Source organism: Rutidosis leptorrhynchoides, chromosome 6 (genome assembly GCF_046630445.1).
Source record: "Rutidosis leptorrhynchoides isolate AG116_Rl617_1_P2 chromosome 6, CSIRO_AGI_Rlap_v1, whole genome shotgun sequence".
NCBI lineage: Eukaryota > Viridiplantae > Streptophyta > Magnoliopsida > Asterales > Asteraceae > Rutidosis > Rutidosis leptorrhynchoides.
Window position 1 is genome coordinate 367562825 of NC_092338.1, and position 27591 is coordinate 367590415.

Consider the following 27591-nt stretch of genomic DNA (forward strand, 5'->3'; position numbering starts at 1 on the left):
CTTAATTAAGAACAACTTGTTATTCCCAGTCTTTCGTTCATATAACTGCTCAAGCTTTTTCCATAAGGCTTTAGCATCAGTCTCCCCAGTAATATGATTCACAACATTATCATCAACCCACTGCCGAATATACCCACATACTTGTCTATGCAAAATTTTCCATTGAGCATCAGATTTTTTTCTCAGGTTTATCCTCAGTAAAAACAGGCAAATAATAATCTTTCACATAAAGAAGATCCTCCATTTTACCTTTCCAAACATGATAATTTGAACCATTTAAACTAATCATTTTACTTGTATTAGATTCCATCTTTCACGCAAGTCAAATCAAATAACCTAGCTCTTGATACCAATTTGATGGAAAAATAATCACAACGGACAATCTACAAAGCGGAAACAAACCCGTTTGACCAACACTTTCCCGACCCGTATGAACCCGTGAGGAAAACTAACAAACAAGCTATATCAAATCCAACTCAAATCAGTCCCAAATCAGCAAATACAAAATAATAAAGCACACACAAAAGACACGAGCTTTTTACGTGGAAAAACCTCTCAAAACGAGAGTAAAAAACCACGGGACCCGTAGGCCACTTAAATTCCACTATCACCAACAAAAGAGCAATACAATAAGTCTTCTCTAGATCAACTAGAGGCATACAACATCATCATACTCTTGAACAAGAACAATCAACAAGTATATGAAATAAATAAAGACAAAAGAGGAATAAATCACCCAAAAACTGCTCTCTGCTCTAGCAGCAATAACTCGACCTACAGGCCTTTTTAGACGAATTCAATGGTTGAAAACCTTGGCACTGATGTCAGGAAGACACAGCCAAAAAATGGTAAAGATTCAACGGTCGGATCTTCAGGGATCGAAGGTTTTCTGGACTGCTGTAAGAAGTGACGGAAATTGGGATTTTTTCTCTCTTTTTCTTGAACTCTCTTCTCTCTTAATGAACAAAGTGGCTGCAACTTGAGTATGTATATGCCCTAATATGCAAGACCAAGTCAAACTTGCATATGGGCCAAATTGTTGGGCTTTGGGCTTGGACTATAATATTCCTCATATTTGTAAAACTCATTAAAACCCAACAGTCCCAACTTGGGACCAGTACGAGTTTGGACCTCAATCGATAAAATAATAAGATAATAATTTTTTTGAAATCCCAGCGAAACTATAAATTAATAATTACTAACTTTGTTTTGAAATCCCAATATATATTGAACTTGACAAGTTCATTAATGTGTAAATGTACATACATGGAATTTTGAAGGTTCTTGTTTATGTTTTACTCAAATAGGTAAAGTGAACGGACATGATAATTTCGAATTCAGAGGCATTAATTTGACACTTGTTCACAAATATAAGCCAATTTTTTAAATTAATAATTTATTAATTTATCGTTATAATAATATCTAGCTAAATAAATAAAATATCTCGGTCCCAACATTATTAATTTATAAAAATTTCACTGTACTGTCAAATATTTGTATTAAGTTTGATCCAATAGCTCTTATTTAAAAATGTTTTGCAATTCAATCGTTAACCTTTTGCCATATTTATTTTTAGCCAAAATGCTTTGTTAATATTGTTTAAACTATAAATAGTATAGAGAAGTTATTATCCAAAAGCACACCAACATATGAAGTAGTATTAATTAATGTTCTTAATTAGTAAACAAAAACATGTTCTTGACTGTCAAACACAACCAACCAAATAAACAAACAATTATAGTTAAACCCAAAGTACATAACTCTATCATTCCTTTCCTCATCCAAGCTAAATCTTTTGTAAAAGTAAAACTCTCCTAACAAACTAAACCTTACCCAAAAATTAAAAAAAAAAAATTAAAAAAAAAATAAAGATCATACTAATGATGATGATGTAGATTATAACTACTAGCTAACTTCTACTACATAAGTGGACTATTTATGAGTCCATGCCAATTTGTTGGCCCAATTCCATTCCATCCTCCAATTTGTGTTAACCTCCCTGCTTCAACTTCATGAACCATATTCATCCCTTGATCACCACCAGCTCCCATTTGCCATGGAAATCCCCATAATACCCCTACTCCAGACCTTCCATTTTCTTCAATCTCACCTCTCATCATGTTACATGTTTCCTGTTTCACATTCATCATTGTAACAGCACTTTTTACTACACCACAAGTAGTACTATTTCCACCACTTTTGTTGCTGTTCATCATAGATTCTTGATTATCTTGAACATTATGATTATTATTATTATTATCATTGTTTAACCCCATCAAGTTTCCCAAATGATCACCATTTCCAATATTAGTACCCCCATTATAAAACACATTGTGAAAGCTGTTTGTGTTTTCTACAAAACCACCTCTAATTGCATCAAGAAAGCCTAATTGGTCTTGACCATGTTGACCACTCTGGTCAAACTGGTCATAACCACCACCACCACCCATGTGACCATTTGAGTCATAAGACAAGTGAGTTAAACTTGAAAGTAAGTGACTGTTGAGATTAAGTGGATGATGTTGTTGAATGAGGTGGTGATGGTGATCTTGTGATGGCCTTCTGATAAATGAAGATATTGGTGATGATGTGGCCGATGAGGTGGCGGATGACGTGGCAGATGATGATGATGATCTTCTGTTCTTCCTACACCCTCCACCCACAGGAACATTTCTTAAAGTTCCACCTTTAGTCCAATACCTTCTACATGACTTGCAAAAGTATCTTGGTTGAGTCAAACTGTAGTTGTTGTAGTAACAAAATTTGGTGTTGCTTGAATCACATCTTGGGCATTTTAATGCCTCTTCTGGTGGCTTTGGTTTTTTATCTTCTTGTGCTTTTGTGCATACCAACATCTTTTCTAGTGTTTGTGAAGACATATCCTGTATAATAATTGTAAATAAAAAATAAAAATAGGTCAGAACTAATTATTAAAAATTAGATTAAAGCACATTATAGATCTAACAAGAACTTATGATTCATCTTAAATTTGAATTATTTCATATATGTTGATTAAGCTCAACTAACTTTGGTTATGGTATTCGTTAGTTTTGTAGTAAAAAAATAAAATAAGCTAGTCGGTACTACATATCAATGCACACAAAAAACAAATGTTTAGATGCTAAAAATATCTTCATCTAAAATCTAAAATTGTATTAGTAAGTGAAATTAAATTAAATTGAAAATTTTAACAATACACTTATAATTGATTAAAAGTTAACGGAAAAAGGAGAGGGATGTTGTTGTCCGAAGGGAAACGGCATAAAATGGGGTGCGATTTAGTGTATAAGGAAATAAATCTACCATCATTTTTTGTATAACTTGCATCTTTGTGGTGAATATATCAAAAATGATGATAGAAATATGACAATTTGCACTTTTATGAGGTTAACTGTAGTTAGTTACCATGAAAATAAAAAATAAAAAGTGTACCTGCTGCTGATGATGGTACTGGTGGTGTACTCCTGAAACATTCATTTCTACTTCCATGGAATATTACTTTTTATGCTTTTTCGTTGGTGTTTATGTTTGAGAGAATTTAGGAGTGATGAGATTAAAGAGTGAGAATTCTTTTTATAATTGAAAATTATGAAAGAAAGAATGTGTTGGTTCATGCAAGGTAAATATGGTTAAAGTATCACCTGTGTTTGTATATATATATATACACACAAACATGTACGTACAAACTATGTATGTATATGTTTTGGTCTTATTTTATTTTTAATTGTGTCTTATTGTCTGTAAAATGCAAATGGTGTACGGGGAGAATTATAAGCTGTGATCCATTTAAGGTTTACAGTAGTAAAATACTGGTAGTAAATAAATTATTTTATTATTTATACTGTACTAATAATCAAGTTATTTTATACTAGCCACTCGTAATTTATAAAATTAGAGAATTTTTACGACAAACGAAAAAAATATAATTGACATTAATAATGAGACAAAGGATTATAAACGAAGCGTTTAAGCACAATGTCGAAATTGTAGATAATGTCATAATGGGTAATATTCTACATTCTACATTTTATTTTAAGTTGGAGATAAACATATGTTTTATTTTTAGTAAATATATATCTACAAAACTAACACAACTTGAGGTACAATTGCATGGTTATCATCCATACCTCATGACTGATCCATTTCTAGCACCCATCATCCTAAATCCAAATGGTTATTCGTATGTCATCCTGACACTTGTTATTTGGACGGGAAATGATATGTACACAACCACTTTTTATACATACACTACTAAACACGCTTTACAGTGTTGTATTGTACAACACTGTAAAACATATTTGATTGTGTATGTGTAAAAAGTGGTTGTGTACATATCATCACCCTATTTGGACTTCAAATAAAATGAAAATTTTAATGCATACAAGATATATTGAATTTCAATTACTTTTTTAGGGTTTGGGTTTCTTGGAGCTGGTAACGTCAAAGGTTTTGGTTGGATAACTCGGATTGTTGTTTGTATCCGATCTAATTGTTCACAATTGTATAGGCCAGTAGAGTAGGTTTGTTGTAGGCAAAGTTGTAATAGGTGGCCGTTTTTCAATTGCGGTTCATGGTTGAACGCTCTCTTTGTATTATACAGATTTTGTCGTGAATGCTGTAACAATTGTAACATTGCAAGATCTCCGGATCTACTTCTTTTATATATATATATATATATATATATATATATATATATATATATATATATATATATATAATATGTATTTTCACTATAAAAAAACAATATTCAAGGAAGGTTCATCATTTTTAGAAATTTAATATGCACGTTTGGTAAAACTGAATGATTAATGTTAAATGATTTATAGTCTGAATAATTTAAAGATTTCAAATGAACTTGATTTTGATGATGATAAGCCATTTAACAACAATTCTAAATGAACAATGAACAATATAAATAATTTAAAATTCCTTATTAATGTTTTGTATGCAAATATATATATATATATATATATATATATATATATATATATATATATATATATATATATATATATATATATATATATATATATATATATTTGCATACAAAACATTAATAAGGAATTATATATATATATATATATATATATATATATATATATATATATATATATATACTTGTTTAATATTTTTTATGATATGATTTAAGTAGAATATTACAATACAAACATTGAATTTTGAACCAATCAACATCATATATTATTAAGAGTTCAAAAACAAACGCGTTAAATACTTAATGCTTCAGTATTCAACGTTGAACGTACTATTCAATTAATAGGTAAACAAATGACACCTAGCAATGAAGATCCATACACCAAAAAAATGGGTCTATTGGGTCAACCATTTGGGTCCAATCGGTCTTGAGAAAACAAAGAAAATGAGTCCAATGTGAACCCATCTTTAGTTCGTTAATTTATTAGAATGTGCTTTTAGACCCGTTGAAACTCATTTCAATATGAAAAAATTAATAAAATTAAAAATTAGAAAAAAAGTTCAAAAAAACTAATAAACTAAAAATAATAATTATTTAATAAAAATTATTAAATAAAATTTAAAAATAAATAATTTTTTAAAACAAAATTTAAAGTAAATAATAATAAAATATTTTTAAAAAATGTAACTTTGTTTTGAGAAAAAACTTTTATAAGAAAAGTAAGTCTCTACCCGACCCAACATGTTTGAACCCAACCCATTTAAATTTTGAAACTCGTTAGATCCATGACCCGTTTTGACACAAACCCATTTAAATTTCGATCCAACCCGACCATTTTGCCATGCTTAAAACAAATACATCTTTAACAAACTTAAATGGGTCATTTTGTGTTAACGTATATGTAATTAAGAAACCTTTATTGATTATTATGTAAACATAGTAAATAGTAAATAGATAATGTAATTAACCGCGTTAATCTTTTTAAAAATAATTAATAGCATGGAAAGAAAACTCTGTTTTTGTTATAAATTAGTTGTTTATAACAACATTCAGTATTCTAATTTAACTACAACTTTTTTGATTATTGGGTGTATAGATTAAATGGATAGAAAGAATATAAACACTTCATATAAGTATATAGAAAAATGGTGCATTTTACAATGCTAATACATGAGTTATTTATACTACAAAATTGGCATCCATTTTATGACTTCTTGTACATGTATATATTATTATAATGTCATCCATTTATGACTTTTTGTACATATACATATATATACATATATGTATATATTATTATAACACTCCCCCTTGGATGTCAATTTTTGTTTCATTGGAGATCAACTACAAGTTACTGCCTCGTTAAAAACCTTGGCCAAAGAAAAACCCAGTGGGATAAAAACTTTAGCTAAGGAAAAAAGAGTGCAGCATATAGTTGACTCCCCCTCAAGTAGACATTGCTGAGCTGTTAAATCTTTTGAACTTGCCTCATGCCAATATTGTGAACATGCGTTCTGAAAATAGCAGGTGAAAGTGATTTGGTGAAAAGATCGGCAGAGTTTTTGATGGATTGAACATATCTCGTTTCAATCTGGTTGTCCTTAATGAGGTCTTGAGTGTATGAGAAGAATCTAGGAGGTATGTGTTTTGTTCGGTCACTTTTGATATACCATTCTTTCATTTGTGCTATGCAAGTTGCATTATCTTCATAGATAGTTGTTGGACTTTTATCGCGTTCTAGTCCACAAGAATAAGTAATGAGTTGTGTCATTGATCTCAACCAAAAACATTCCCGAGTAGCTTCATGTAATGCAATCACTTCGGCATGATTTGATGATGTAGCAACAAGTGTTTGTTTTTGAGAATGCCATGATATTGCAGTACCTCCATTTAGGAATACATATCCAGTTTGAGATTTAGCTTTATGTGGATCAGATAAATAACCTGCATCTGCATAACCAACCAAATCTTGTTTTGATTCGTTAGAATAAAATAATCATAAATCAGTGGTTCCTCGAAGGTATCAAAATATGTGTTTGATCCCATTCCAGTGTCTTTTGGTAGGAGCTGAGCTTAACCTTGCTAACAAATTAACTGCAAAAGAAATGTCAGGTCTTGTACAATTTGTAAGATACATAAGAGCTCCAATTGCACTAAGATATGGTAATTATGGTCCCAAAATATCTTCATGATCTTCACATTGACGAAATGGATCAGTGTCAACATTAAGTGATCTAACAACCATAGGAGTACTTAATAGTTTTGCCTTGTCCATATTGAAATGTTTTATAATATTTTCAATATATGTTGTTTGATGTACAAGTAAACCATTAGGCATATACTCAATATGTAAACCAAGGCAATACTTGGTTTTTCCGAGATCTTTCATTTCATTTTTTTTTTTTTAGAAGTTGAATGACTTCATGGATCTCTTTATTTGTACCTATGATGTTAAGATCATCAACATAAACAGTTATGATCACATATCCAGATGCTGTTTTTTTAATGAAAACACAAGGGCAAGTAAGGTTATTTGTATACCCTTTGCTTATGAAGTAATCACTTAATCGGCTATACCACATGCGACCCGATTGTTTCAACCCATATAAAGACCTTTGTAATTTGATTGAGTATATGTCTTTAGGTTTTGCTTTGGATGCTTCTGATACCTTAAATCTTTCAGGTATCTTCATATATATATATATATATATATATATATATATATCACTATCAAGTGATCCATATAGATAATCAGTCACAACATCCATGAGATGCATTTCTAAATTTTTAGAAATTGACAAGCTGATTAAGTATCTAAAAGTAATTGCATCCATAACAGGGGAATAAGTTTCATCATAATCAATTCCCGATCTATGAGGAAAACCTTGAGCTACAAGTCTAGCTTTATACCTTGTAAATTCATTATTCTCATTTCTTTTTCACACAAAAATCCATCTATATCCCACAGGTTTCACATCTTTAGGTGTGAGAACGATAGATCAGAAAATTTTTCTTTTATTGAGCGATTCAAATTCAGCTCGTATTGCTCTTTTCCAATGATCCCAATCATGTCTATTTTGACATTCAACCATAGATGTTGGTTCTGGATCATCATCATTATTCATGATGTCATATGCAACATTAAATGAAAATTTCTCATCAAGATTTTTCATTTTATTTCGGTTCCATAATATTTTTGAATGTGCATAATTGATGGCAATTTCTGTATTGACATCGTCAATCTCCTCTGCAGAAGGAGTATTGATTTGTGGTTCTTCTTGAACACTTTCTATTACCTCATTATCAGCTGATTTTCTTTTCAAGGATTTTTATCTTTGGAACCAATTGGTCTTCCACGTTTCTGGCATGGCAAAGACTCATGAGTGACATTATTGCCAGCTTTTAGAATTTCAATTCTAGCTGAAGCATTTACTGCTAGTATATATGACTGTAACGACCCGGAAATTTCCGACCAAATTTAAACTCTAATCTCTATATGGTTCCGACACGATAAGCAAAAAAAAAAACCCTAAAGTTGACCCGCACTTTTTCGATCATTCTATACTTATAAGATTAATATTTACATAAATTAAACCTTACCAACATGATAAGCAATCCAAATTGTTGAGATTTATGTTTCCGAAAAGAGTTTTACACAACGTTTGACCGTCTAGTTTGACCGATGATATCACGAACTATACAATATATGATAATTATACGTTTGTGTATATATATGTATATATACATATTTAACATGATTAATGAATGTTTTAATATCTCATTTTTTATTAATAACAATAAGTTATAAGTATATTTTGAAACTACTAACTTAAGTTTTCAAAACGATAACTATACGTAACGTTATTTGACATAAATACTTAAGACTTATAATGTTTATACATATATCGTATAAGTAATGTATTTAATCACTTTTAAAGACTTAAATACATAAAATCATATAAGTGTATTCACAAAAGATAGCTATATTTGAATCCTCATTCCATTTTTCACAAAATTTCTATACGTATATCTAGAGTATTTGTACTCGTATCATATCTAGCTTCTATACGTATTTACTATTGGTATATACACATCAAATCACCACCTAACCAGCCCTTGTTCATGCCTTATGTATAAGGTAATTACTTTTGAATGATTGTAAGACTAATTACAAAAATACAAACTAAAAATTTGTCCATGTCTACTACATAAACATTTTTTTAGGAGTATATATGTATCCTCATTTTGTTTCATTTTTACTTCCATTCTCTAGCTAAAAACACCCACACTCTCAAGAACATTAAACTCCATAAACATTCAGCAAAGTTCCATGAAGATCTAGCTTCAAAAACCTTACTTAAACACCATAAGAAAACCATACAAAAACACTTCAAGAAATCCTTCCAAGAACACAAACTTACTTCCAATCTTTCATCCACTTCCATCACCCTTTTGATTCTAGCTTCTTACTCCTCTTTTACAGCAACCTTGTCCAAGGAACTTGAGGTAGTATCTATGTTCATAACCTTATTCGATTCATATATATATAGCTATCTTATTTTGTGGTATAAAAGTTTAACAACAAGAACATAGTTTGAATGTTTTCAAACTTGTTTGCAAACTAAATAGATCCTTCTAACTTAACTTTTAAAATACTTCAAGACCTGTAATATAACTTAAATATATGCTAATTTAACAAGGTATAATTTGGTTTTTCAAAGAATATCTTAAAAACTGTTTTTACGACGTCGGAGTGCCACCGGGGACTGTTTTGGGTTGGATAATTAAAAACTATCTTAAACTTTGAGTTGGAGGTTTATGTTCTGGAAAAATGATTTTTACTATGAATATGATAACACATAAAAATTTCATGATTTAATTCAAAGTATAAGCATTTTTAGAAAAATAATCATTTAAGGTTGTTTAAATAAAGGAAAATGTTTAACTTCATAAGTTTCACTAAAGTTTCACCTATGCCGTGTGATTTTGAATACAAACCAAGGTATTTTCAGTTCATAGTCTTAAAGAGGGACTCGATCCAAGGAGATGGCAAGTTGAATCAACGAAAACGGATTTGTAACGAAGAAACTATGACCGAAACAAAATTGGTTATCCAAGACTTGTTTAACTTCGGGATTAATTGGGAAAAATTAAATAAAATCACATCTTTCTAAAATAACATGATATTTTATATATATGTACTCATAATTCAATTTTATATGGTTCAGGATCACCCGTAAACAATACGAGAAGATTAATCATAAGATCCCATGATTGTACGCAACACGTCATTTGACAACACCGGTACTTTATGTACGCAACACGTCATTTGACAACACCGGTACCGTGGGTCAAGATTAATCTCGACCAATACATATACGATGAGGGTTTTATTTATTTCATTGGGGGTTTATTAAACATCTAAATATGAACCATTAAAATTGAATTACTAACAACGAACTGCTAACTACGGACTAAGGAATTATTCAAAGTATTAAAAGTATAACAAGTATATATATGTGACGTTTGTTTAAAAAAGAAAAGGTATTGATATATTATATATGGATAAGTTCGTGATATCAACCGGAGACCAAGTCAAATTATATATATATCTTCAAGACGAAAGTGAGTATATAGTCCCACTTTTAAACTCTAAATATTTCGGGATGAGAATACATGTATTTTATGTTTTACATTATGGACACAAGTAACTGAAAAATATATTCTACGTTGAGTTGTACCACTGGCATACTTCCCTGTAGCTTGGTAACTAATATTTACAGCGGTATTGTAAACGCGAATCCTGTTGATAGATCTATCGGGCCTGACAACCCCAACCGGACTGGACGACCAGTATTCAACGGTTGCACAGTACTTCGTTTCGTGACTACACTTGGTACAGTGTAGTAAGATTTCATATTAAAGGGAATATGCGACGTGATTAATTGTTAAGTATGGTTACCAAGTGCTCAACCACTTAGAATATTTTTATTAAAATGTTTATATATGAAATCTTGTGGTCCATCGTTATATCGCTGCTAGCATCAAACCTATATATCTCACCAACTTTATGTTGACGTTTTAAAGCATGTTATTCTCAGGTATGAATTAAGACTTCCGCTGTGCGTTAGCTCATATTAAGGATACTAGTTGGGACCATTTAAGCCATGATACAAGATCGTTGCATTCGATTCATTGAAGATCATTAAAGACATTTATTAAGTAAATGACAGTTTAGGTCATTTGGATATCGAGAAATGTTTGACGAGTTTATTAATTTTTTTATGTAAAGATAGATTGCCTTTTAATAATAAATGCAACGTTTGTAAAATGTATCATATAGAGGTCAAGTACCTCGCGATGTTATCAACTGTTGTAATTCGTTTGTAATCAATATGGACATCGTCCGGATGATTAGTTTCGGATCCTTTCAGTTGGTATCAGAGCGTTGGTCTTAGCGAACCAGGCCTTGCATTAGTGTGTCTAACTGGTAGTTGTTAGGATACATTAGTGAGTCTGGACTTTGACCGTATCTACCTGCTAAAAAGTTTTGCTTATCATTTCTAGTCGGAAACCATCTGCTTATCATCCTTAGGGAGTTGCCTGCTTATCATTCTTTAGTCTAGACACGTCTTACTGCATCTAGTGCATCGATAGTGTATAGACAAAATTCATATCCTAGCGTATCTATTACTATAAACATTGCCCGATGAATTTCAAAGATTCTCCGTAATTCACGGGATTTCGGTATTATATATACATATGAAAATTATGTATTGAAGAGTACCAAACCCAACTCCTATAATCTATTCCAAACCAAAAAAATTCATTTCTCCAACTATACAAGATGAATTCTTCATCCAGTTCGAATTCCTCCGACTTCGATAGCTACGCCGACATGGATTTCCATTCGAGCTCCGAGAACAGCGTCACCGGAATGGATCAACCAATTTCCCATCATCTATTCTGGATGAACTGGGGATGGGTTCGTAATATACTAAATTTCTGGAGGCAAGAAGAAGGTGATCCATTTCATCCACCAAATTGCCCTCTTAACGATGAACCTGAAGCACTTACCGGCGAACCCATTCGAAACACCATTTTCTCGCTCATTTCTAGAGTATCTCGTCATGATTACATACTATCCCATATTTCAAATCTTGTTCATTCGCTCGTTCCAACCGTCAATCATCCCGGTATAATAGAAGAAGTCAACGAACTCCGTGCTCGGGTAGTGGTTTTGGAGAATATGGTGCGAAGGTTACAAACACCAACAGCAGCACCAGCAGCATAATCCGTACTACCATCGTCAACGCCGACAGTACCTTTATCACCCCAATCACAATCTCAACATCACAATCTGTATCTCAAATATCAACATCACACGACTCAATATCTGTACTTCGAGTATGATCTTCGTTCTATATATCGTTCTACATCGATTATCTTCGCTTTACGTATCGTATGACGATTATGTAATTTCTAAAGTCTTAGAGATTATGTAATCTAGAATTAACGATAAATCAAATGAGTTTAATATCTTATTGACTCATTAAATCTATGATTATCTCTGAAGAAAATATATATGCAAGTATATTTTCATAAAGATAGTAATTAAAAATTCCTTCGTACAAACTATTAATGATGAAAATATTTTAACGGGTGGGTAGTACCCGAGGAATATTTAGAATTCACATTAATAAGTTATATTGTACATTCTTGAATCTGATTCAACGGTTATCTATTATCTTACTTACAACCACCGATATTCGTATCCGCTCACCCCAGAATAACCATTTTCAATCAAATTTCATATTCGGATTTTGACCTACCAGAATCCAACAAGTGGCATAAAGAAGAAAACATTGGACAATTAAAATGAATTAAAATGTTGATTGTAACATATGAAACTAAACAATTCTTCAAGTTTGCCACTTGATTTTATCTTAAACCTCATTCGTAACTTGACGATTACAATTCGCATTCAAATCCTTTCATGATTTCTGAAAACACCCTGAACTATGAAGTAGCTCTTGAAATGCTGATGAAGCAGCAAAAACTGTAAACGACTTTAACAATCAAAAGATTGATGATAAAGAATGGTATGGTGGTAAAGCTGAGAAAAAGAGAAGGTTTGGAACTGGAAAACGGATTGAGCAAAGTATGAAGGAGGCCGTGAACAAATCATGAAAACAGAACCTGCCTTCAAAGGATCCAAATGATCCAGTGCCTGCTGAAACCGTTAGTAAGAACACTGCTCCTTATTCTAAACTTTTCAAGATGATATTCTTCACCATCATTTTATCTTAGATATTATAAGATATCTTCATTCGTTATACATATTTTTCATATTTCTGGAGATATTTTTACAACTATTCCTATCTGCGATCATTTAACTCTCCGTAACATCTGCGCTACAATATAAAAGAAACTGTGTTAGTTTCTAAATTCTGAAATCTCTAAGTTTAAAAATATGAATGTTTTGAAGTAGTGTTGGGAACTGATACATGAATTAGTATAATATAATGAAACTTGATCAACTTCATTATATTACAGTAAGTCATGTTAAGTTTCTAATGGAATGTGATGATTCACAGTACCGTCATCATGTGCCATGTTACACGGCTCTTACATTCTATCAAGTCTTCAAACATATTAGAACGTATCACCTTGATAGTTCTATTTTTTTTTTTCGGAATATTCGAGTAATTTAACGAATCAAGATCGTGCCATTACAATTTCATTCTAAAACCAATAGCAAGGTTCATTCCAAATTTCCTACCTACGAATTTCGGACCATTGTTCGCTTGGCTCGAGGACGGGAAGAAGAAATGAAGGGACAAAACTTCAGAATAGAAATAGGAACATAAACCACAGCAAATAAGAGAGAGCATTAACTGTGGATGACAATGATTTTAAGGGACGGGAGTAGGAACATCGAAATATAAGGGAAGGTATAAAACCTAACAACAACCCCGAAACTACAAACCGTGCATATCAATACGTATTGCAACGTAAAGGCACGGGAGAATTAAAAACATTATAATTCCAAGGAAAGGATAAAAGAGAATAGATTCTTCTGGTGATAGATGAAAAAGAAGAATGAAAGATATGAAAGTTAGAAATATAACAAGGGTTAGAATGGGATGGAGCATATTAGCGAATGTCTTAAAGTAGGAACTAAAGAGAAAGAATTGAAGATGTGGGAAGAAAGAAAGGGAAGGAGGTAAATTTATAGTGAAATATTCGACAAAGAAATCAAAACAGATTGCCGCGTTAAATCAAAGAAGATCCTGATCGCCGCAAAACTAAATCTTATTACATAAGATTTTCTTTAAAACCCTTAAATCCCGGAAATCGATCATAATCACGTCATCGGTTACAACAATTCTATATTTACTCATTTCACTCTTTTGTGATAGCTTCGCTCGTGCGTCTCACATAACCAAATCGTTTTATCTAAATCTTTCAATAATGATAAAATTTCATTATTACCTCATATTCGTCATGAAAACATTCCTATTGTTGTTTATGACAACCTCTACCAAATTTCGAGGACGAAATTTCTTTAACGGATGGGTACTGTAACGACCCAGAAATTTCCGACCAAATTTAAACTCTAATCTCTATATGGTTCCGACACGATAAGCAAAAAAAAAAACCCTAAAGTTGACCCGCACTTTTTCGATCATTCTATACTTATAAGATTAATATTTACATAAATTAAACCTTACCAACATGATAAGCAATCCAAATTGTTGAGATTTATGTTTCCGAAAAGAGTTTTACACAACGTTTGACCGTCTAGTTTGACCGATGATATCACGAACTATACAATATATGATAATTATACGTTTGTGTATATATATGTATATATACATATTTAACATGATTAATGAATGTTTTAATATCTCATTTTTTATTAATAACAATAAGTTATAAGTATATTTTGAAACTACTAACTTAAGTTTTCAAAACGATAACTATACGTAACGTTATTTGACATAAATACTTAAGACTTATAATGTTTATACATATATCGTATAAGTAATGTATTTAATCACTTTTAAAGACTTAAATACATAAAATCATATAAGTGTATTCACAAAAGATAGCTATATTTGAATCCTCATTCCATTTTTCACAAAATTTCTATACGTATATCTAGAGTATTTGTACTCGTATCATACCGAGCTTCTATACGTATTTACTATTGGTATATACACATCAAATCACCACCTAACCAGCCCTTGTTCATGCCTTATGTATAAGGTAATTACTTTTGAATGATTGTAAGACTAATTACAAAAATACAAACTAAAAATTTGTCCATGTCTACTACATAAACATTTTTTTAGGAGTATATATGTATCCTCATTTTGTTTCATTTTTACTTCCATTCTCTAGCTAAAAACACCCACACTCTCAAGAACATTAAACTCCATAAACATTCAGCAAAGTTCCATGAAGATCTAGCTTCAAAAACCTTACTTAAACACCATAAGAAAACCATACAAAAACACTTCAAGAAATCCTTCCAAGAACACAAACTTACTTCCAATCTTTCATCCACTTCCATCACCCTTTTGATTCTAGCTTCTTACTCCTCTTTTACAGCAACCTTGTCCAAGGAACTTGAGGTAGTATCTATGTTCATAACCTTATTCGATTCATATATATATATAGCTATCTTATTTTGTGGTATAAAAGTTTAACAACAAGAACATAGTTTGAATGTTTTCAAACTTGTTTGCAAACTAAATAGATCCTTCTAACTTAACTTTTAAAATACTTCAAGACCTGTAATATAACTTAAATATATGCTAATTTAACAAGGTATAATTTGGTTTTTCAAAGAATATCTTAAAAACTGTTTTTACGACGTCGGAGTGCCACCGGGGACTGTTTTGGGTTGGATAATTAAAAACTATCTTAAACTTTGAGTTAGAGGTTTATGTTCTGGAAAAATGATTTTTACTATGAATATGATAACACATAAAAATTTCATGATTTAATTCAAAGTATAAGCATTTTTAGAAAAATAATCATTTAAGGTTGTTTAAATAAAGGAAAATGTTTAACTTCATAAGTTTCACTAAAGTTTCACCTATGCCGTGTGATTTTGAATACAAACCAAGGTATTTTCAGTTCATAGTCTTAAAGAGGGACTCGATCCAAGGAGATGGCAAGTTGAATCAACGAAAACGGATTTGTAACGAAGAAACTATGACCGAAACAAAATTGGTTATCCAAGACTTGTTTAACTTCGGGATTAATTGGGAAAAATTAAATAAAATCACATCTTTCTAAAATAACATGATATTTTATATATATGTACTCATAATTCAATTTTATATGGTTCAGGATCACCCGTAAACAATACGAGAAGATTAATCATAAGATCCCATGATTGTACGCAACACGTCATTTGACAACACCGGTACTTTATGTACGCAACACGTCATTTGACAACACCGGTACCGTGGGTCAAGATTAATCTCGACCAATACATATACGATGAGGGTTTTATTTATTTCATTGGGGGTTTATTAAACATCTAAATATGAACCATTAAAATTGAATTACTAACAACGAACTGCTAACTACGGACTAAGGAATTATTCAAAGTATTAAAAGTATAACAAGTATATATATGTGACGTTTGTTTAAAAAAGAAAAGGTATTGATATATTATATATGGATAAGTTCGTGATATCAACCGGAGACCAAGTCAAATTATATATATATCTTCAAGACGAAAGTGAGTATATAGTCCCACTTTTAAACTCTAAATATTTCGGGATGAGAATACATGTATTTTATGTTTTACATTATGGACACAAGTAACTGAAAAATATATTCTACGTTGAGTTGTACCACTGGCATACTTCCCTGTAGCTTGGTAACTAATATTTACAGCGGTATTGTAAACGCGAATCCTGTTGATAGATCTATCGGGCCTGACAACCCCAACCGGACTGGACGACCAGTATTCAACGGTTGCACAGTACTTCGTTTCGTGACTACACTTGGTACAGTGTAGTAAGATTTCATATTAAAGGGAATATGCGACGTGATTAATTGTTAAGTATGGTTACCAAGTGCTCAACCACTTAGAATATTTTTATTAAAATGTTTATATATGAAATCTTGTGGTCCATCGTTATATCGCTGCTAGCATCAAACCTATATATCTCACCAACTTTATGTTGACGTTTTAAAGCATGTTATTCTCAGGTATGAATTAAGACTTCCGCTGTGCGTTAGCTCATATTAAGGATACTAGTTGGGACCATTTAAGCCATGATACAAGATCGTTGCATTCGAGTCATTGAAGATCATTAAAGACATTTATTAAGTAAATGACAGTTTAGGTCATTTGGATATCGAGAAATGTTTGACGAGTTTATTAATTTTTTTATGTAAAGATAGATTGCCTTTTAAGAATAAATGCAACGTTTGTAAAATGTATCATATAGAGGTCAAGTACCTCGCGGTGTTATCAACTGTTGTAATTCGTTTGTAATCAATATGGACATCGTCCGGATGATTAGTTTCGGATCCTTTCAATGACATAGTCACTCCTTTTTGTATCTGTAAATACATCAGGTAATTTATTTGCAAGTTCTTGCATATGTATTATTTTTGAACTTTCTTTTCGCATGCTTTTGTGCGATGATCAAGATACATTAATTTATGTTCACATCATGAAACATCTTTTTTCTTTATTTTTCATTTCTCCCCCTAATATAGGAAACAATTTTTCATTATAATGACAATCAGCAAAATGTGCTGTAAAAACATCACCCGTCATGAATTCAATATATCTTATGATTGAAGATGTTTCATATCCAACTTATATTTTCATCCTTCTTTGAGGAATCATTTGTTGTGATGGTGCAATTAAAAATACACTGCACAACCAAATGTTCTAAGATGGAAAATATTTGGCTCTCGACCAAAATTAAGTTGGTAATGGAGAATATTTATGACTTGCACTTGGTTTAATGCGAATTAATGTCGCATCATGTAAATTTACATGTCCCCATATAAATATTGAGAGTTTTATACTCATTGCCAATTGTCTAGTTATTAGCTGAAAGCGTTTATCTATTGATTCAGCTAAACCAATTTTTTGAATGCACATAAGCAATAGGGTGTTCAATAACAATCCCTATAGAAATATAATAATCATTAAATGCTTGAAATGTTAACTTATCAGCATTATCAATTTGCATTCTTTTAATGGTGTAATCAGAAAAATGTGCTCTTAATAATTTGTGCAAAAAACTATGCAAATGTTATTTTATTGCTTAATAATAGACAAACATGAGACCATCTATCAAATGAGTCTATCAGAACATGAAATGTCTAAATGGTCCACATGGTGGATGAATTTATTCACAAATCTCATCTTGAATTCTTTGAAGAAACATTTGTGATTCCTTTCCACAATATACTTTTTATTAATCACCATATGTGCTTTTCATTAATCACCATATGTACTTTTTCATTAATCACCATATGCGCTTTTCATCATATATCCTTTTCACCATATGCGCTTTTAATCATATGCGCTGCGCTTTTCACCATATGTGCTTTTCATCATATTCGCTTTTAATCATATGCGCCGCGCTTTTTATCATATGCTCTTTTAATCATATGCATTGCGCTTTTCATCATATGCGCTTTTAATCATATGCGCTTTTCATCATATGCGCTTTTAATCATATACGCTGCGCTTTTCATCATATGCGCTTTTCATCATATGCACTTTTAATCATATGTGCTTTTCATTAGTCACCATATGTGCTTCTGGTACATTTATATATGTATAATGTAAACCAGGACTAAGCCTTGGTAGTTTTTTCAACCACATGATTCTTGTCGATGATGCATAGATATTTCTCTTTTTCTGTTATCATTTACTGATAATCATATCCATTATGATATATATCAGAGAAACTTAACAAATTTCTCTTTGATTTGGGAGAAAAACAAGGCATTGTTTATCAGAAAATTCGTACCATTTGGTAATATGAATTTTTGCCTTTTCCGTTCCTTATATCAAGTTTGCAAGACCCGATATAGTATTTATAATTCCTTTATTTGATTTAAATCAATGAAATATTTCTTAGATTTGATCATAGTGTGTATGTTACCACTATCTGCAATACATAGGTCTTTACTACTTAATTGATGTTGTATTTCAGCAGAATTCATACTAAAACTTCAAATAAGATAAGCAAATAATGAGTTATATTTCAGCAAGATAATCAAATTATATTACCTGCAAACAAGTTACAATCTGAAGTACATAAAAGATAACACTTAATAAACATATGCGTTATGGTCTAAAACCATTTATTTATGAGTGATACATAACAAGCTAGGCATCTTAGAAAATTCAAACTATTCAAGTCTCAAGGTAGCTCAGGGTTTATTTAATCAAGATTTTTCAACAGATTCACTCTCGTTTTCTTTTCTTTTGGGACTTGTAGAGATAAACAAGATGTTCATGTATTTAAGAAATACTAGACTGATGATCCACGTTACCAGATCATTAATAAGAATCTCCGGAATTCTTATAAGAGCGTCTACTAACATCTTCAATTTTATTCTTTCATGGATCACCGTTATTTCTTGATAATTAATATCGTATCTATATTTGAGTATTTTCCATAATACATTTGGATCTTCGATCATATAATATGTAGATTCTAAGGACTCGTCAATATGTTTGCTAAGAAAAATACTTGTTATTGCTTTCTCTTGTTCGGAACAATTGTTATTTTTATTCAGGGTTTCTAAAATACCGATTGATTCGAGATGTTTTTCTACATTCATAACCCAAGTTAAGTAGTTGTTCTCACTTGATTCTAAAGGAGCAAATTTAAGTCTTTTTCAAATTCGACAATTTCTATTATCAAAAAGATGAACAACATAAATCATAATCATAATCAACTTCTATTCATAGACAAATAATAAAATGAAATTAGAATCATTTTAAATTCATAAGTAGCGAACAACAGAATAATGGCATGATTACAAATGATAAAACCACAAGAGCAGGATAGAATATAGGTTCACCCGGTGGTATATTAGCAACAATGATGATAGTTAGTATGACCAATACAATAGAAAAAATTATCCTTGTGTGAATCATCTTTACAAAATAACTTTTTGAGAGTGGTAATCTGAGAAAATGAAGATTGATTTGTGAAAATGTGAAAACGAAGATGTTTATTTTATATTTGAAAAATATAGTCGTTGTAACGTCATCAGTTGACGTTAACAACCGTTATGTATATATGACCGTTGTAACGTCGTTAGTTGACGTTAACGACTGTTATGTACTCGTTGTATTAATAATAATTTTAATAAAAGAATTTTATTAGTACAAATACGATTACTATAAATACATTTAGTATAAATACGTTTAGTATAAATACGAAGATTAAGAGAATAAACATATTATGCATAAATAATAAATTTTAAGAATAAACATTAGTATGCATGAAATAAATAATGATTAATTGCATAAGTAATCATAAATGTTAGATAACATAAATATAAATGTTAGTGAAGTTAATAAGAGTTGGATTACAGAAATATAATTAAGGCGGTATAACTGACCATATATAACTTAAATAACATAAATATAAATGTTAGTGAAGTTAATAAAAGTTAGATTACAGAAATATAATGTTAGTAAACATAAATGATAGTTAGGCGACAGTGTCGACCATATATAATTTAGGTGGCAGAGCCAACCATATAATAAGAATAATTCAAATGCACTAAGAACTTAATAAAAATTAGTAGTTCAAAATGTTAGTAGTCCAAAATTTGATATGTTCGAGTCTGAAAATTATTAATAATTTCATACCTTGATTAGTGACTCGTGATCGTTTGAGATATCCTTTGATTACACTAAGCTCTTCGTGCTGATAACGTGTTATAAATTAGTTGTTTATAACAACATTCAGTATTCTAATTTAACTGCAACTTTCTTGATTATTGGGTGTATAGATTAAAAGGATAGAAAGAATATAAACACTTCATATAAGTATATAGAAAAATGGTGCATTTTACAATGCTAATACATGAGTTATTTATACTACAAAATTGTCATCCATTTTATGACTTCTTGTACATGTATATATTATTATAATGTCATCCATTTATGACTTTTTGTACATATACATATATATACATATATGTATATGTTATTATAACAGTTTTCCCATTTATGATAAGATAAACGTTTTAAAATAGGCAAACGGGGTAATGTGTATGGATGGAAGGTTTGAGACGATGCCGCCTATACCTTTCTTTCATGTTACTTCAACAAAATATTCTTTCACATATCAATATCTTACAATTTTGAGACACTGGGCCCCATCAACTAAACAAAAACTCAGGACTATAGTAGAAGGGACCCTCTTTGCTTGTTTAGCCATTGATGTAGACCTTGTGTGATAATGAAAACACTCCCACTCAACACTTTTTTTAAATTAATTTAATTTGGGTTTTGTCTTATAATGTTTTTTTTTTTTTTTTTTGGGCGAAAGAAGAGCAAATATTATTAAAACACACGATAACTTCATCAAAGCAATGAAGGTTACCGGTACAAGAACACAATACAAAAGAAGGATACATCAAGAAACAAAAAAGCTAAATACAAAGCAAAAATGGATTTTGCTCCCAAACATACGCTTGCAACCCGTGCATCAACTTATAATGTTTGTCTTTTAACTTATGATAAGAAATAAGAATAAGTATGTATATGTATGAATAAAAGCATTTTATATAACTAATTTTGGAAGATACTTAGGATTATATTAATGCTAATAAATGCTAAAGCAACGCTATATATGCATACAACAAACACATTTCACTTGTATCCTTTACAAGACCAACTACAATAATTGTCATATTAACTATTAGACAAAAATGATGAATAGTGTCAGAAATATTTTCGTCTTTTCACCTTTTTCTCCATTCACTTTCTTTTAAATAACACCACAAACGTCCCCCACACTTTGTTCAAAATTTAAAATTGGCTCTCAAAACAGGGAGTTAAAGTGTCAAATCAAAATTTTCATAAAATATCTTAAATAAACTCCACTCAAATATTCAACGTGTCATATCTTCTCGCTCGCAACGAGTTAAATTTTTTCAAAACCATCGTTAAACTCGAAATAATTTTACGAACATAATGTCACTAACTATACGCAAAACGGACATTTTTTTAAAAATGCTAAATATTTAGGGTACTTTTCATATACGTTGATTTTTGACTTGAAAGGCTCCGTAACTAAACACAATAAAATACATTAAAAACCGAACCCCCGGAGCAAAGCGAGGGTTCGACAACTAGTTAACCCTAATTAGTAATTAACCAAGTAAACGACTTACTATAACTTTTAGCAGTGGCGAAAATACATGGGGGCAGGGGCGCCCGCCCCAAGTGGATTTTTTTTCATTGTAAAAATTTTGAGTTTTTTTACTTTGACTCCGGTGAACCTTTTTTCCCCAAAACCAACATATATTGCCCCAAAATTCTTCAACTTTTGCTCCAAAACCTTCACATTTTGCCCAAAATCCTTTAACCTTTGCCCCGAAACCTTCATAATTTGCTCAAAAACCTCAATTTTTTGCCTCAAAATCTCCATATTTTGTCCCAAAAAAATTGCTACAGTTTTAATTTTTTTTGCCCCCGATGAAAAAAATCTTATTCCGCCACTGATTTTACTATCTACATTTTGTCCGCCCTAATCTATCTTCTTTTCTATAATCTTGTTAACATCCTTTTAACTCTTTCACTTAAATTCAAAGTGAAAAGCTTGTTGGATTATTTTGGTAGATTTGAGAAATCTAAACTTAATTATTTGGTTCTTGTGATTGCAAAACTCATTAGTTTTTTTTTAAATCTCCTAGTACCTTACTAGCTAGTTTTTATTAACAAAAGTTCTAGAGTACTACAAAAAAGATAGTGATCAAAGTTTGAAAGCCTCTATGCTTTGGTTTGATAAGGAATCTGACTTGTAAACTATTAAAAATTGCCGTGGATGTCACAATTAATCCTGCAATGACGGTGTTGTAACGTATACATTCATTAGACGAATTTGTGGTCTGTAGGTTAATATTTATGGTGTATAAATCACCTTAGATATTGTATAAGTTAGTCTAAATAAAATCAATCTGTCTCTATTTTATATTCTTACGAAATAAATCGTATTCGATGGAACATTATGATGTGGTACTCAATGACAATGACGTGGCTATGGTTACTATATTTGTTGATGGGGAGCATGGTTACTGTTTATTTTGTTTTTGTTGAACTTATAGGACAGATGTACTCTAAAGTAAAAACGAAAGCTTGTATTCCATATATCTGGAAACAACCTAATTAAAGAAATGTTAGAAGTTATTTCACGCAAATATATTTAGAATTATTTAAACATTTTAATAAGTTATTAAGGTTTTTTAAGAGAACTATATATATGAGCTATAATTAATACGTATAAAGTAATTATACTTAGTACATAATACTCCATAGTCATATACTCCCCACGTCTTATTATAATTGTTCACATTTGACTTTCAAGTCTTTCTATATTAATTTTGACCGTAAATATCTTCATTTATGTTATATAATATTTGATAAATTTTATATGAATGGATTGAGTTTATAATGAAGTTTTTTATCTATATAGTTTTAATCAAATAAAATATAACATAAATAAAAAGATTTATGTTCAAAGTTGACTAAAAACACTTTGAAAGTTAAATGTGAACATTTATAGTAGAACGCAGAGAATATTTAAGTTGAAGTAACGATAATAAATTGTATAAAAAATTTTATGCACCTTAAATAGTGAATATTTGTTATTTCTGATATCATAACTTTGAATATACACGGTTCCATTCTGATTCAAAGGGTAATGAACATTTTTTTTTTTTTTTAAAAGCATGGAAAGAACTTCATTGATAAAAGATGAGTACTAGTAACAAAAGTAACAAGAAGCATATAATGCAAATGCAAAAACCCAAAACAAACTCGAGAATCGAATGCAAGAGCAAAAATTAAACACAAACATTGGACACCTTAGCTAATGCATCTGTATGGATACAAGGTAGCAGCACAACAACCAACAAACATGAGTCTTCATAAACGAAACGGAGAAGAAAACGAGCTGGAGAAGAAGCAGAACATAACACCAGACCCGAAAAGTTTATGATTTGTACTAGTGAAATTAGTGATGAAAAGGGAATTTAGGAAATTAGGTTGAAATTAATATCCTTAAATTTCTTATTTAACTTTTGCATTTATGCCTACAATTAAGGGAAGATAGATTAGACAGTTACAAAATTTTTATTGGCACTTTGTATAAAATAAGACGACTTAATCAAAGGCCCATCAACGAAAGCAGATCTTTTTCTCTCACTCTTTTCATGATTGCTAACATCATTTTCAATAAACTTTATATAACTACTCTGTATCAGTTACGATAAAGAATTATATGTTCAATCAACCCCCTCTCGAAAACATGTGATTTTAAGACCAATTTGTACTGGTAAGGGGCTTTTTAGTGTGTTATTGAGTGAGTTATAGTTATATATGTGATTGTGATAGTGAGGCTACACTCGAAACTGTATTCTTGTAAATATTTTGATGTTTAGTTAATGAAATTCTTTTATAGCTTTTCAAAGGAAAAAAAATGGGTTGGGTGAGGTAGTTGAAGGTGAGTAGTGGGCACGTGACTATTAGTAGGTGGCATAATGAGTAGCGTGTTAAGTTTGTGTGTTAAATATAATTGAAAGTTGAATGAAAAATAGAACAAAGAGGTATTAAAATAATATTGAAAATTAGAGATACATCAACACGTCATTATTTTCTTGTGTTCAAGTAGCCAACACATCGGCCTATTGTGTCACTAACATACCACGCGACGGCATGTTGGTTCTTTTCTCCGACAAACATGCCACGTTACAATCGGTGTAACTATCTTTGGGTGTAATCTCCAATGTGGGTGTTGCGGGGCGGGTTCCCTCGTTAACCCAAAAAAAAAAAAAATAATCTTATCAATGATCTTAAAATATATTTTCATTCTTGCTTGGTCTCTTTGTCTAAATATATGTCTTTGTGCTATACTAATTTCAGGTTTATAATTTTCATATTTTATCATGCTGTTCGGGAAAATTTTTTTTTTATTTTTATGAATGAATGTTTATAATCGAATCTAATTTAATATTTTATAATAAATCAAAAAAATAAAAATGATGTTTTTTTTTTACGAATATAAATAAAATAAAATATATGTAAATTTGAATAGAAGTAAAATTAGCTAAGGACAAGAGTGAATAACTCTTTCCTATTGGTGCTCCAAAGAGTAAAATTCATACGGAGAAACATTGGGTGTGATGTGTCATCATCATTCTGTTGGATGTCGCAAATATGTTTTCGATGGTAAGCATTCTCTATTTTCTTGACACGTTATTTCTAGTCATGAGCCCCCAAATTTGGGTGGTGTTATGTTTGAATAACAAGTAAAGAATATGCACCTAATCCGGCGGCCACTTCATAACACTATGATTAATTAATTATAATTACTTGGTTTAAGATTCAAGAAAATAATGATTTTTTTAAAAATTTATTAATAATAATATGTAAACTTAGTTTATGTTATGATTGTTGGAACGATTATGTGAGCTCTAACAAGATTTGATAATCTCAAGCTATCATATTCACTCACAAATTTTTTTTAGAACGACAATTTTGGCATCGAATCCTTTCATTTGCCACCCACACACCCGTTAAGCGTATCCGGAATGCTTTAGGTTAACTGTTTGGCCCGCACAGAGTAAAAGATATATACCAGATACACAACCTTTGGAGAAAACTCCCCTCCCCCTCGGGATTTGCACATGCACATATTTTTTTCAAGGATACGTGTACAGAACCAACTGAGGCTTTTTATCACTCAATTAATAAACCAAAATATGTGAAGAAATTGAAAATTTTCAAGAATCGTAAAAACACGAAAATATGATGAAGTTATATGTAATTTAAGATGATTATTTTAATCGTCGGCCAACCAAAGAGAGTTCTTTATTGATAAAATTCGTGGTCTACTTTTACATGTTACATATGGGGTTATTTATAGGCTAAACAAACAAGGAAATAGCTTAGGGAACAAGTTTTCATATTCTAGAAAATTTTGGCCGCCCAGGGGTATCTCGCGATCGCGAGTTCCCTGCTCCAATAAATCTCGCGTTCACGAGTTTTAATTCGAGGACAAACTCCAGTCGCGATTTCCAAGTTCCAGTTCGCGAATCCTGATTAAGCCAAAGTCGCAATCGCGACTTATTCCTTCGCGGTCGCGAGTTGCACAGCAACAACAATCCGACTTTCATTTGTTTAACTTGATTAATACTCCAACAATCTCCCACTCGAAGAGACGTTAAACAACACCCATCTTTGACATGACTTCATCAGCATCCAACAGTAACAACCCGACCCGCTAATTACACCTTGATATCGGCTAAAAAGTTACGTTTTTACCCCCGATATTCAGTCCTAAAAGCACGAATTAATTAAATTTTTCTAAAAATTGAGCATTTATTTGTCTTGTTTGATAGAACAAGTGATTATGAAGACAACGCAAGAAGAATCAACAAAAACGGACTTAAAACAAAGAATCTAGAGCGAAAACGGCAAAATATCAGAAGACACTCAAAATAAACGTCCTGCCAGTAAGGGAGAAAAACGGCCTGTCACACAATGGTGGATGACCTGCCAGATTATAAACGGCCTGCCATAAAAACGGGCTGATCAAAAGGCCAGCCATCAAATTGGACGGCCCAACAGTAATTAAACGGGCTAATTGGACGGCCTGCCATCAAAATGGACGGCCTGCCATGGACGGCCTGCCAGGCCAGGATTTAGTATAAATAAAGCTCAATTGTCTCCATTTCAACACACACTCCACTCTCCACTCTTCAATTCACTCTCAAATTTAGTTTAGTTTTCTAGTCTAGTTCGAGAATAGTATCAGAGCCACTCATGTGTCATTGGGGGTGGTGGGGCAAACCTAATCGAGGACGATGAGTCCCTAAGGGGGGGGGGGTGAATGTAACACCCTAGGCAAATCCCACATTGCCCACGGACATGAGTGATCATGGGATTATAAGGTAATACTCACGCTTAAATGACACAACGGGTTTTAGGATCACAGGCTGAGCAGAAGTGTGAGTACGTTGTGATTAAGCGTGCTCGAGCGAGAGCACTACCAGGATGGGTGACCTCCTGAGAAAGTGCTTCTCGTGTGTGGTCGCCAAGAAAAAGCCGTGCGCCTGCGGGAAAAGCGGATAATATTGTGGTCATGTTAAACTGGGGTGTTGCAAATAGTCTTTCGAGGCCTTCTCACCTCCGAGCGGGAAATTAAGTACCAGGAGGCGAACGCCGAAGATTGTACAAAGAAGCTGTCTAGAGTCAGAGTTGTCAAACATTTGTAACGGTCCACGTCATTTGTATACGGTGAACACTTTCCTTAATTTAATGATATATTTGGTTATCTTAAATTAATGTATGCATTTGTCTATCCGTTATAATTGCCATGTTTGTTAATATTTATCTGTAACTTATGCTG

General features: G+C 31.5%; 1 protein-coding gene across 1 annotated transcript; it reads right to left on the reverse strand.

The window, feature by feature from the left end:
- Positions 1-1704: 1704 nt before the first annotated feature.
- Positions 1705-3489, reverse strand: LOC139851304 (uncharacterized). Its single transcript, XM_071840323.1, has 2 exons — positions 3433-3489; positions 1705-2882 (listed from the first exon to the last, which is right to left on the reverse strand). Exons 1-2 carry the CDS (start codon positions 3487-3489, stop codon positions 1920-1922), a joined length of 1020 nt encoding a protein of 339 aa, XP_071696424.1. The 3' UTR covers positions 1705-1919.
- Between the last annotated feature and the right edge of the window lie 24102 nt (positions 3490-27591).

Excerpts from the sequence above, each read along its gene's own strand:
- LOC139851304 (XM_071840323.1), bottom strand. The coding sequence starts at position 3,489 with ATGGAAGTAGAAATGAATGTTTCAGGAGTACACCACCAGTACCATCAT. Across the intron at positions 2,883-3,432 it reads AGTACCATCATCAGCAGCAG|GATATGTCTTCACAAACACT; the intron begins GTACACTTTTTA and ends ATTATTATACAG.